The 13,294-nt window shown below is 41.7% G+C and overlaps 1 protein-coding gene across 11 annotated transcripts in view; it reads left to right on the top strand.

The window, feature by feature from the left end:
• The window catches only part of PICALM (phosphatidylinositol binding clathrin assembly protein), a 115,303-nt gene that overhangs the window by 66,585 nt on the left and 35,424 nt on the right, over window positions 1-13,294 (top strand). For 6 of the 11 annotated variants that reach the window (XM_054015712.1, XM_054015703.1, XM_054015704.1 and 3 more), the window contains exons 12-13: window positions 1,153-1,253; window positions 12,111-12,263. In XM_054015712.1, coding sequence (XP_053871687.1) covers window positions 1,153-1,253; window positions 12,111-12,263 — 254 coding nt within the window. The remainder of the gene's footprint in view (window positions 1-1,152; window positions 1,254-12,110; window positions 12,264-13,294) is intronic. The other 5 variants (XM_054015713.1, XM_054015710.1, XM_054015708.1 and 2 more) reach the window with 1 other exon arrangement.

Raw genomic sequence — 13,294 nt, forward strand, 5'->3', positions numbered from 1 at the left:
CAGGTAGAATTCTGAGAGTAGAATTTGGATTAGAGCAGAAGCTTCCCTGAATTTCAATTAAGGACCCCTGCTGTCCTAATCTACTTATTCTGAGAAGTCATCAGATACTACAGTGATGGGCACCAGTACAAAAGTTAGATTAACCTTTTCACTTAAAAAGTATTGCCAACATAACTTGGATTTAAGTGATTTTGTGCACTGGGTTTAAAAATATTTATTATTCTGTCTCCTATATTGCTTGTGATTAAAGGAGACTTTAACTCTTGATGTACTATATGTAAAAATATGATTAGGACCTGGATGGACACACTACTCCAGCGTTTTGAAGAAATGTATTATAACTGTAAAATCTTATGAACTTAAGAGGGCTCATTAAAATGTTTTTTCCTTTCCATTGTTTGAAAGATACTTGACATCTTAAATACAATTGCTATAATGACTTGTGTGCCCTTCTCCCCATTTCCATGTATTAACCAAGGAAATATTTCCTCTTCCCCACAATGAGTTTTGTGGCTTGACACTTCTTGGGGTTTGAATCTGTTTCCAATGGAGAGGTAATTAAATTTACCCTTTTTTATGCATCAGTATCACTGATGACAGTACAGCTCTGGCCAGTGTTTAAAAAACTTCAAAAGCTTTAAAAAAGTTTATCAGCATTATAGTCATTGAGCCAAATTCTCAGCTGTACTCAATAAATGATGGTGTAGCTGAGGAGTGGTCAGAGGAGCCATTTGTAGTTCCAGTCTGGGACAAGTTCTATGTCAAAGTTGGATTTCCTGGCACAGTTTAGAGCTGCCACTTGCTACCAGTAGCCCCTATGAGGTCACTTTTGTGCATCATTGAAGTGCAGACATGCTCTGGCCACTACTTGGACATCAGGGTCTGAGGAGAGTGTGAGAAATCAGTAGGCTATACCCACCAGGCTTATGGTTGCTATGTGCTGATGGATTGGCACAGAGGGGCTTTAGCATGGCAGAGAATTGAGCTTGCTATGCTTACAATCCAAAGATATTCCCCATGAAATTAAAAACAAACTGCTATAGTTATGTCCCCTTAATGTTTAGTGAATCTGTTCATAATAGTTGAAAATGCTGCCTTGTATTGAAAACTATTTGATACAGTTCAAACAGTTGTCCTAATTTGTCTCTGTAGCACATCAAATCTGCCAAATGATCTACTTGATTTGCAGCCAACCTTTCATCCATCTGTACATCCTATATCCACTGGGCCACAAGTAGGAGGTACATGGGGAGGTAAGAACTCTAAATTGGATCATGCTTCTAATTGCTGTATAGCCACTCTCCCATCAGTGATATTCTCCATAGTGTAGACTATTATTGCTAAAATAGGGAAACTCTCTGAAATCTTTAAGATGAATTAAGCAAGGACAAATGTAAGTGCTGTATGATAGGGAAGGATCAAACAAACACAGGTGCAAACTAGAGCAGGGGTTCTCATAGTTCATTCCACCACAATCCCCTTCTGACAATGCCTTCTGGTCCCCCGGAGAGGGGACCAAAGCCTGAGACAGCCTGAGCCACGCAACCCAGGGCAGGGAGCCAAAGGAGAAATCCAAGGGCTTCAGCCCCAGGCGGGGGTCTGTAACCTCAGCCCTGGGCAGTGGGGCTCGGGCTTCTGCTTCGGCCCCAGGCCCCAGCAAGTCTAACGCCAGCCCTGGTGGCACCATTAAAATTCACGACTCAGTTTGAGAACCACTGAACTAGAGGGATGCAGATCATACTGAATGGTTTGGGGGTTCTATAAAGTGCTTTAGGATGAAAGGGAGCTATTGGTAAAATAATTTAGTATGACAAATTGTATGAGTCAGTACTGTAATACTTTGTTCAGTGCATCCAACAATCCAGAGATTGCAAAACTACTTCATCCACAGCTGGGAGGAATCTTCCAACTAGTTGTCAACCACTTTCTTGGTGCCAAATATCCCCGTGTGAGAGACATTTGGTTTTGAGCACAGAATTTTAAAATGGACGAATTTGAAATAGTGCAGAAAAGAGCAATAAAATTATTTAAAATATTTTAAACTAAGATCTGTGAGAAAAGCTTGAGTTGGGCATCTTCTCTAGAGAGAGAAGGCTGAAAGTAGACAGGGTGGCCTATAACCACAGAAAACAAGGATGCAGATTAGGCAAGGAATACAAACCTCAAAGGTACAGGCTTAAGAGTGCAGCAGAGAATTTTGGTTGAATATTAACAAAATGTTTAACTGAATCACAGAAGATTAGGGTTGGAAGAGACGTCAGAAGGTCATCTAGTCCAACCCCCAGCTCAAAGCAGAACCAGTCCCAACTAAATCATCCCAGCCAGGGTTTTGTCAAGCTAGGCCATAAAAACCTCTAAGGATGGAGATTCCACCACTTCCCTAGGTAACCCATTCCAGTGCTTCACCACCCTCCTAGAATAGTTAAGAAATGGAAAAAAATGCATGGGACTCTGTTGAACCACTTTGACTGAAGCTAATGAAGATTAGAATCGACTGATCTCTCTCAGATTTGGTTTAAGAATAGTAAAATTATCCTGTCACGCTGCATGGTGTGGTCTAGATGATCCATTAGACAGAGGTCTTTTCTGATGCAGATTATGTTGTAAACCTGTGTACGTAAAATTTGGCTTTCCTTATGGGTAGCCAACAACATTCCACAAGTCAATTCAACAGATTAAACCATTTTCCTTCAAGAATATTCAGACCTCGGATGTTTAGCAACCTGGTATTAGCATATTTAAATATTTCTTGGCTTGCCCCAGCCTTTCATGTTTCTTTGCCTATTACTTAAGAGTGTTCTAGGATTTTGCAAATAATGGTGAAACATGTAATTGATATATAAGATCACTGTTGTAATTGTAGGTATCAGTAGAGCACTAGAAACTTCAAGGAAGGGGTGTATTTTTTTTAATCTCTGTACATAAAGATGTTAGATTTAGTAAAATGGTGAGCTAACTGAGGTCACATTTCAATTCCAGATTTTGTAGACATAAAATGATCTGAAAAATACACACGTTACCTTTCCAAATGAGCCCTGAGTGCTAAACTCCCATTTGGATTTGAGAAAAAAAATTGGTTTCTGCCCAGGCATTAGAATACTTTACTTAAATGCTTTTGGATTAATGAAAATATAGGCATTGGAACAGTGTTGTTTCCTGGTTTTTCTTTAACAGGATGAAATCACTCAACATCTTATCTCATTCTTCATTTTGTGAGCTTTGGCCTGCTTCAACTAATTTTTCTACCAGCAAGAGTAAATTTTCATAAGACACATTGTGTGTATGTTACCTGCTATTCCCTGTGGGCATGTATGTGTGCACATTCTGTATAACCTTGACAATTAACATTGGCGTGTAGGAAAGCTTTGCACACAATTCCAGGTAATGCATGGTAGTTCTACTACTGAAGAGATGTTGTGCCTTACTTAAGTTTTAAGATTTCAGGCTTTCACAAGGACTTCTAAAAGTTTTGCTTCATTCTCCAGTGCTTCACCAGCTGTGGTGGTGGTTTCAAAAATAGGATAATTAATCTGTATTTCCTTTAATACAAAACACTACTGAGCAAAGCACCTTCCTCAGAAAGAGAGTCGGTGGAGGGCCTGTCAAGCTATATGTTGAAATTTGCATGCCTAGGATAGTCAGAATTTAGAAATGGAAAAAAAATATTAGCTGCTTTTACTGGTCTCCTTAGATCTTGTATGACTTTCTAGTACTTTGACTAGTCCAATTTTAAATGTCACAGGCGAAAGGGATTAATACCACTTCCTCTCAAAAACCACATCATAAGCTAATATCTCACTATTTTAGCATTTCTGAAATTCAGCCTAAATTTCTCTTCTAGTAAGAGACCCTAATAATAGCCATTCCAGACTGTTCTATCTGCATAGGTATGAACCTCTTTTTAAATACTTGTAGAGATCATATCAATAGCTACAAAGGTTTCAGGATTGGCTGGTGCTAAATTGTTTTGGATTATGGGCCTGAAAATTCTTTTTGTTTTTGTTGCATTGCTTTCATCCAAATATCTAAGCAGCATTACAAACGTTAACCCTCAACACTTATGTCAGGTAGGTAAGAAGTATTTTCTTCTTCGAGTAGTGTCCCTATGGATGCTCCACTATAGGTGTGTCTGCACCCCTGCACCTCTGATTGGAGATTTGAGGTAGCAGTGTCCATTTGGCCCACGTACCTGCTCTCCCTCCTGTTTGCTCTTCCTTGAGGCTATCTAGCGCTGCGTGGGGCAAACCGCCCTCAGTTCCTTCTCAGCCACTCTTGGCCTGAGATAGTGAGTAGCAATCTGGTTTACTTACCTCGTGTTCCATTATAGTTGATAGGGTTTAGTTTTATTGCTTCTTATAGAGTTTGTTTTTGTAGCATTTCTAGAGCTTCCATTTTCACTTTTCCAAAACACAACAAAAAAGGTTTTTTTCTTTCTTCCTGTCCCTGTCTCTCTCTCCCCCCCACACACACACCCTCACCCCCCCATTTGGGCATTGCCCCCTGCAAGAGGAATGCCCAGCTCCACCAGTTTTAAATGTGGCCTCTCCTGTGAGGAGGCAATACTGGTTACGGACAGACACTTCTGCTGTGTCCGGTGCCTTGGAAAGGCTCATATTCTGCAGAAGTGCACCTTCTGCCAGCAATTGAAGGCTAGATCCCAAAAGAACTGGGAGTTAAAGTTGAAACGCTTCCTCATGGAGAGTGCTCTTAAACTCGCATCCGACCCCTGAGCCAAATCCCTCCACGGCGAAGATCATCCCCAGAGCCTTCAAATTCTAGGGAGGAAGAACCACAGAGAAAATTGTCTGACTCCCCTTTCAGAACCTCCAAAAAGAGGGCTGCAAGCCCTCAAGCTGAGCTCCTGACCAGCCAGTGGAGATCCACAGTGCCATCGGTCACCTCGGCACCAGCGGCTCCAAAACACGATACCCAGAAGACACAGGATCCTTGGGTACAAGTTCTGCCATAATGCCTTAAAACTTGAAGGGGACAGGCTCTGAAGTGGCAACACCATCTACCAAAGATAACAGCAGAGACCCTGCCGCCTCTGCAAAATCGGCACTAATGAAGAAATCCTTGGCACCAACCGCCTCGAAACAATCCGCATCGGACTGCGTCCCTCATAAAAGATCGTCGGTACCAATGATTCAGCACCGGCAACATCTGACGGTAGTTTGCAACGACGGTATCGCAGGAATTTCACTTTTCTAGGGACATCATGATCGTGGCAATTCCAGAGTTCCTACTACTCAGTACCGGGGCTCTGGTACTGAGCATGTCCTGCTCCCCCAGAATGACTAATGGCTTTGGGGCTTTCGCCTCTAGCTTTTCTGTAAGTCCCACCCTATTCCAATGAGGAGTCAGACAGTGACCAAAATGACAATGTCTCTGGCCTCACACCATGTCCCATCATTACAACAACCAGGACCCTCCCACTCACACTCTGGTCCCCAGCCCTCCTGATATGGCCACGTGTGGGTGCCACTACTCATGCCTTGTCCTCCACCCTAATGGCCGTACTGGGTCCCGTGGGCAGCATACAGGCACCATACTTCTCAGGCATCTAATGTCTCCTACAGAGAGTCTACTAGACAGTCTCCTACAGCCTCTGTATCTAGAACTCCAGCACCTCAGGAGGAAACTTTTGAGTAGCAGGAGGCCGGACTACAAGAGGAGACTACACCACCGACAAATATCTCCTCCTCACTAGCTGAGGTGGTGATGTCCTCTCCACCATTACTGGCCAATAATATCAATTTTTTTCAGGATCGGTTAGAGGGTTGCTGACACATTACAAATATCTCTCGAAAAGGTGAAGGACACTCACCACAAATTGCTGGACATATTGCATTGCCCTTCCAGTCAACGAGATGCTTTTAGATCCTGCCAAGATTATCTGGCAGACACTAGCCTCTATTGTGCTGACATGTAAAGGGGCAGACAAGGAGTATTATGTGTCCCCTGAAGAGGCAGACTTTCTTTTTTATATACCCTCAGCCTAACTCTATTTTAGATGCCGATAATTTGCGAGGAAAGCAACAACATGCTAAATAAACCCCGTATGATAGAGACTGGAAAAGGCTAGACTTATTTGGAAGGAAGGCATACTCCTCGGCATCTCTGCAATTCAGGATTTCAGACTACCAAGCCTGAATGGCAAAGTCTGACCACATGAATTATGGGAAACTCAGCACCTTTATTGACCACTTGCCAGAAGCGCAACGAGAACAGTTTAAAGCCATCATCCATGAGAGCTAGCTGGTAGCAAGAACAGTGCTACAGATCACACTGGACACCATGGATACAGTGGCCCCCACTCAGTTTTGATGGTGGTGGTAATGAGGTGGGCTTCGTGGTTTCACCTCTCGTGGCTGCCAAAGGAATCCCCAAGAAAAAGAAGTTGGAGACCCATCTTAGATCTAAGAGAACTAAACAGATATGTGAAGGCGCAAAGATTGAAGATGATTGGACTAGCAACTATTCATCTCTGGAGCAGGGAGATCGGTTCTTGGCCCGCAACTTACAGTCTGCCTACTTCCCTGTCGCAGTCCTTCTGTCCAACAGAAGATTCCTCAGATTTACCTTGGTGCAGGACCACTACCAGTACAGAGCCCTTTTATTTGGCCTCTTGTCTGCACGCAGGGTATTCTCCAAGGTTCTCTCCATCATAGTGGCGCATCTACGAACATTAGGTATCAACATTTACCCATATCTGGACGACTGCCTTGTTCCTTCAAAGACTCCAGACAAGCCACCGAAGGGAGTATGCAACAGATTTGCGCAACTGGGTTTACAACTCAATACCCCGAAATCAACCTTGAGTCCAGTACAGTGTTTGGCGTTTACAGGGGGCTGAACTCGACACAGTGCAAGTGAGAGCGTTCCTCCCATGGCAGATTCAACACACTGACCAGTCTCTGATAGGGTGGGGAGCCCACCTAAACCATCACTGAGTTCAGGGCAAATGGTCCGCAATGGAAGTTGTGCTCCACATCAACCTTTTGGATTTAGGAACTGTCAGAAATGCCTGTGCAAACTTTCTTCCATTCATCAGGAGACTCACATGAAAATCATGACAGATAACATAAACATAGCATGCACACTTTACATAAATTGTCAAGTGGCACCAGATCACCGTCCCTTTTTACAGAAGCACTAAACCTCTGTAATTGGTGCAGCCACCACAATGTACTCATATCAGCTGCTTATTTGCCAGGGGTACAAAATATAACAGCAGACAGTCTCAGCTAAAATTTCTCATGCGTCCACAAATGGGAAATGAACCCAGCAGTGCTCCACAACATATTTGGTCGATGGGGAACCCCAACAATAGACCTGTTTGCTACTTACCAGAACAAGAAATGTCCCTGCTTCTGCTCCAGAGTCGGATTGGGGAAACAGTCCCTAGGAGACACTTTCCTTCTTCAATGGGGCAGAGAACTGCCATACGCTTTTCCTCCATTTCCTCTGCTGTTGAAGGTCCTGTTAAAGATAAGGCAGGAAAAAGCAAGAGTTACACTGATTGCCCCACCTGGCTGAGACAAATGTGGTACCCATACCTGAGACAGTTAGCAATGTGGCCTCCGATTCCTTTACGACAGACAGATCTAATCACCCCAACTTACAGATCCTTCAGCTCCAGGCTTGGCTTCTTTGTGGTTCCAACACAGAGAGCTGCTGCTCTGAGGAGGTGAAGGAAATGTTACTACACAGTAGGAAACCGACTCATCATACTTACCTACATTGTACTTACCTGGGGGCAATTCCAATCAAGTTGCTCCAACATCTTCCTCCCTCCCTTTGATCCTAGACTATATACTAGATCTCCAAAAGACTGGTCTCTCTCTTAGATCGCTCAGAGTACATCTTGTGGCGATAATGGCCTTCCACCAGCAGGTGGATGGATATTCTGTATTCGCCCATCCAAGAACACACACATTCCTCAAGGGCATGGGAAACCTCTTTCCATATACCAGATGCCCCACTCCAATATGGGACCTCAATCTAGTTCTAAAGACCCTAACTAGACTATCCTTTGAACCTATGGGCAACTGGCTCTCTTCTACACCTGTCAATTAAAACCATCACCTCAGCACGACAAATAGGGAAAATAGCAGCATTGATGGTGCACCCACCCTTCATGGTCTTCTTTAAAGATAAAGGCACTCTGAGACCACACCCGAAGTTCCTGCACAAGATGGCCTCATTTTTCCACATGAACCAACTCATCCACCTCCCGACCTTTCTCCCAAAACCACACTGCAACAACAGGGAGGCAGTACTACATATGCTTGATGTTAGGAGAGCTGTAGCATTTTATTTGGGTAGGACAAAGTGCTTTAGGAAATAAATCTGAAATCTTCCTCTCCATTGCGGATAGATCCAAGGTCTTCACAATATCAGCTCAAAGGCTCTCCAAATGAGTCTTGAACTGCATTAACTATTGTTACCGTGCCCATTACCTGCTACCTCCATCAGGAATTCACACACGCTCCATGAGATCCATTTCCACCTCAGTCACATTGGTTGAAGATGTTCCCAGCCCAGAAATCTGCACAGCTGCACGTGGGCCTGTGGTCATACTTTTGCGGAACACTATGTGATTACTTGAGACTTCTTTGGCTCCACAGTATTATCATCAGTAATAGACTGTACTCTGAAGCCACAGCCCCCCATATAGGATACAGCTGTGAAGTCACCTACAGTGGAATGGTGATGAATCCTGGTTACATCCCACCTGAGGTACATTGCGCATAAACTAAGAAGACCCATAGGGACACTACTCGAAGAAGAGGAAGTTACTCACCTTGTGCAGTAACGATAGTTCTTTGAGATGGGTCCCTATGTGTAGTCCACAACCCGCCCTCCTCCCCTCTACTTTGGAGTTCTCAACAAAGGGGCTCTGCAATAGAGAAGGAACTGAAGGCAGTTCATCCACGCAGTGCTAGTTAGCCCCGAGGCAGAGCAGGAGGGAGGGAGGGAGAGCACATGTGCAGGCCGAATGGACACTGCTACCTAAAATCGCCAATCATAGGCAGAGGGGCGCAGACACACTTACAGTGGAGCACCTGTAGGGGGACATATCTCAAAGAACCATTGTTACTGCACAAGGTGAGTAACTTCCTCTTCCCCATTTTACAGATGGGGAAACTGAGCAGTTAAGTGACTTGCCTGAGATCATACAGCAAGTCAATGGCAGAGGCAAGATTGGAACCTGAACTATTTCCAGTCCTGTGCTCTAACCACTGCACAGCATCCCTCCCTTAGGTAAATCTCTAATGTTGGTAATGTTTGTACCTAGAGAATGATAGTTTAAGGGTATATGTGGTAATGAAAGGGTAATGGACCAGGTATAACTTGGCTTACAATGGGGCTTGAGCGCCTACATCAGTTAGGCATGTCTGAAAGTTTTATTCACCAATCCATTAAGGATGTGCAGATGGATGTACAGCCAGCTACAAGGGCATTAATATTTTGGAAGTGTCTTGAGATTCTAGTTTTCTAAACTGTTCAGATCTAGGGGGATTAGAAGTTGACCAGCTATTCAAGAGCGGGAACATGTTCAGTCACTTAAGAGTTTTTTTTAGTAACATGATAGAAGCCACTGAAAAAGTTGAGGGTTTCTTTTGTCCTCTGCTGTTGCTGAAATACTTATAGTGCAGTTATTTGCGAAGAGAAGTTGTCCTGCAAAATGGAAAATGACTGTTTGCGGGGGAAAAAGTCTTAGCTCCAATACAGCAATACAGGCTGGATTCTGCCTTCACTGTGCAAGCAGGGCTCCCATTGAAATAAATGGGGGCTGTGCATATCCAAGGGTGGAACATGGCTTTAAGAACTGAAGATTGCTGCTAGCAAGAGAGCATGCTTCTCTGTCGTGCTTCTTATGCTGAGTATGTAAGGACCTAAATGAACCCAATGTACTTCAGTCTGATGAAGTTGCATTTCTTATATCAAAGTGTAAGTACAGTAAGTCACACTGAGAGCTAGACAAAATTGGAAATACATTAATTGGAATCAAGGTGGGACAGTGGGTAGAATCTAAAATTTTCAAAAATTACGATCTGATTGTTGAAAAAAATGGGCAGGAGGTTTATAGCTTTTTACTAGTGTTTTGACAGTGTTACTCGACATTCAGGTGGGACAAACAATACTAATGCAATCTGAAACTTGGTGTTCAGGGAACAGACGCTGTTCCAGTGTGTTAAGTAGCCTTTTCATTGTGCACATAAAATACTAAGAGCTCCATTGACAATACCTTTAAAGCAACATAAACTGATCGACACTTTTAAAGCTTTCTTTAGTGTTCTCTTAAACCTTCTGCTGTTTTTGTCTGAATTATTTAATCAAACAGTTGGTGCATAATTGAAAAAATGAAGTATTTGCAAACTATAAAGGACCATACCTAGTGTTTTAGTTGCCTGACTGACTTGTGTGTGTTCTGTTTTGTCAAGTGCCAATATGTACCTTAAGCTTCAGAAATCAAAAGGCAGAAGATGTATTTTGAAACTTCCATAAACTTGGAGTTAACCATAGTTTGTCTTAAATGTTCTATTTTCTGTTGATTACAAGGGAAGGAAATACAACCAAGAGAGGACAAAACTTGGAAGGGCAGGATGTCAAATGAAAATCTAATTTCATTCACACTGTTTTAATCTGCTTGTGCCAGAGCTCAAATTTTCTTGTATTAGCACCCATTGCAGACAATGATTACAAGATTTTGACGTTAAAGCCTAAATTGTGGGTAAGGCACATGAGCATAGAATTTTGTATTGCCATTTTATAATAATCTTATGGCATTATTTAATAGTGCTTGACCTTTACTAAAGCAGTGTTTGTCAAGCAGTTGACTAAAAACCATTTTCTTACAAGGCCTCTGAGCTATTCCACTTTTGCAGTTGAACCTAACTGAATCTGGGACAAATGCAGGTCTGTGGTTTTTTTTGTGTAAAATAGTCTAAGTCTGAAGCCAATTTCAAAGTGTTTTTTAGATGCTAAGAAAAATTGCAGCCACAATTCTGAAGTTTCATGTTGCTCAGGGATAAGGTGAGACTGAAAGCTATGATTTAGCCTATCTTATGCAGTACTTGTTGTGGCAAATTGATATGAATTAACTCAGATTCATGCTGAGTATATAATATTTTGCAAGTTGCATTTGAGAAACTATGACAAGTCTTAGTTTGATCTGGGAGAGCTTTGGATGAAATCAGTTTGTCTCTACAGCAAAGTGTAAAAGTGCCAGAAATTGAAAACTACTACTAAAAATAGCAGAATCACAACTATTATTCAGGAATTCCTGTATAGTTGTATTATTTAAAATAGTAAATTGCAGTTAGAGCCAGGTCCAACTCCCACTCATTTCAGTGGGAGATCTGACGTCTTGCATAGGGCTGAGGCAGCAGTAAAACTAACCCACCTTCTGCCACCTGCTAATCCATGGGGTTGGTGCTGACTGGCTTGACCTACTCTTTTTTCCTGCTTTCGGATGGGAGGGAAAAGAATACCTTACCAGCCCACCTCAGCAGGATTTGGAACTCCCTTTTGTCCACCTTTGACTTCTTTTAGCCGGATATATTCCTGTTGCTGTCAAGCCCCAATCCCAGCCTGGACTCTTTTTTTTTTTTTTTTGGCAGGCAGCCTCAATTTTGGCTGCTGTTTCTTGAAGCAGAAGCAGCCAGGCTTTGCTCCTTTGCAGCCAATGCTGCATTCCTACTGAGCTTATTGCTGCTTGTGTTCCAAGTAATGGGGAGACTTTCTTTTGTAGAAACAGGAAGCAAAGTATGGTATTTTTAATCCTGTCCTGGCATACATTCTTTCTAGAAAATAACATGGCATTTAGAGACTGGGTAAGGCTGTAATTTTGTGTTAGGTTTTTCTCACCGGTTTACTGGCTTACAATTCTGCCATGTAAATTACTAATTTCTTTATGGTAATGCATTGGAATCTCATTCCAGAACCAGTACCTGCTGTTCTAGATGCAGTACAGACTAAAACAGTCGCTGCCCAGAGAGGAAAACAATGTGAACTTCTATCTCTTCTGCTGTTTCTAATAATTAATTCCTTACTAATTCAATTCCCCTTTCTTCTTTATCTTACTCGCTGGCATTGCACAGATCCATTCTCTGCTACTGTTGATGCTGTTGATGATGCCATTCCAAGCCTAAATCCTTTCCTCACCAAAACTAATGATGCTGTTCATCTGTCTGTTGTATCTTCTGATGTATCTACTTTCACCACTAGGACACCCACCCATGAAATATTTGTTGGTAATGTACCTTTTAGCTAAATAACTGCTATAAAATATTTCAGAAATTGAATTATTTTTAATCAAGTAAATTTTTTCCCCAGAAACAAACTAAAATCAGTGTTCTACTTTTGATTATTGGTGTGGGCTCGCTATTTCATTTTAGAACTAGATGTACTAGAAGTTATCATAGCTATATTAAAAATCATTGCTTAGTATACATAAGTAGTCATTGTCAGACATTTCGAAGTTGTAGTTGAAGCATTCTTGCTCAAGTATGCTTATGTAATAAAGGGCTCTGAAATAAGTATATTTAAAGACCATATTTCATAAAATTCATAGGCATGCAAGAATGAGAATGGATGAAAATGCCGCTTTTGCTTTTGTTGGATTGTCATGACCTTGTTGTAAACGTGGCAGTTGAATCTGAATTTCTTTGGAGGCATGGAGTTTTTGTTTAGAAATCGTAGTTTTTTTAATTGTGGTGCTAACATTAATATTGACATCACTGATCTAAAATATCTTGTTACTTTATTGACTTTTAAAAATTCTTCTTCACTCAGCGGACAAGTAATAGTTTACCATATAAATCACCATTTATAACTTGCTTAAAAAACAACACACACACACACCCCGCCACACACACACACACCCCACAACTTTAGCCACTGTAGACAAAACATCAGGGTTGCTATGTTAAAAATCCTCCTAAAACTTGTGTTGGGGGAAGTACATAGTAATTGGATTATTTCTCAATGTGAAGAATTGTCAGTTAACCTATTAAAAAAGAATAAAAAATAAGACTAATTACATGACAGCTTTTGTTTTTTAAAGCAAAGCTATTTGTGAAGACAGTTTGGCAGATCTTTTATTTTTACAATAAAAATTTTTCTTGAAATTGATCTTGGGAGGGGAAGCCTGGATAAGTCTATGTAAAAACCAAGTCACAACCTAGAATATATACTTATAGCCAAATCATAATTCCCTGAAAACTAGGTTTTTAATGTGAAAAAAGCCCCATAGGCATTACTTTAACTGTATTAGTACAAACAA

The sequence above is a fragment of the Malaclemys terrapin genome, chromosome 1, assembly GCF_027887155.1.
Source record: "Malaclemys terrapin pileata isolate rMalTer1 chromosome 1, rMalTer1.hap1, whole genome shotgun sequence".
Taxonomy (NCBI): domain Eukaryota; kingdom Metazoa; phylum Chordata; order Testudines; family Emydidae; genus Malaclemys; species Malaclemys terrapin.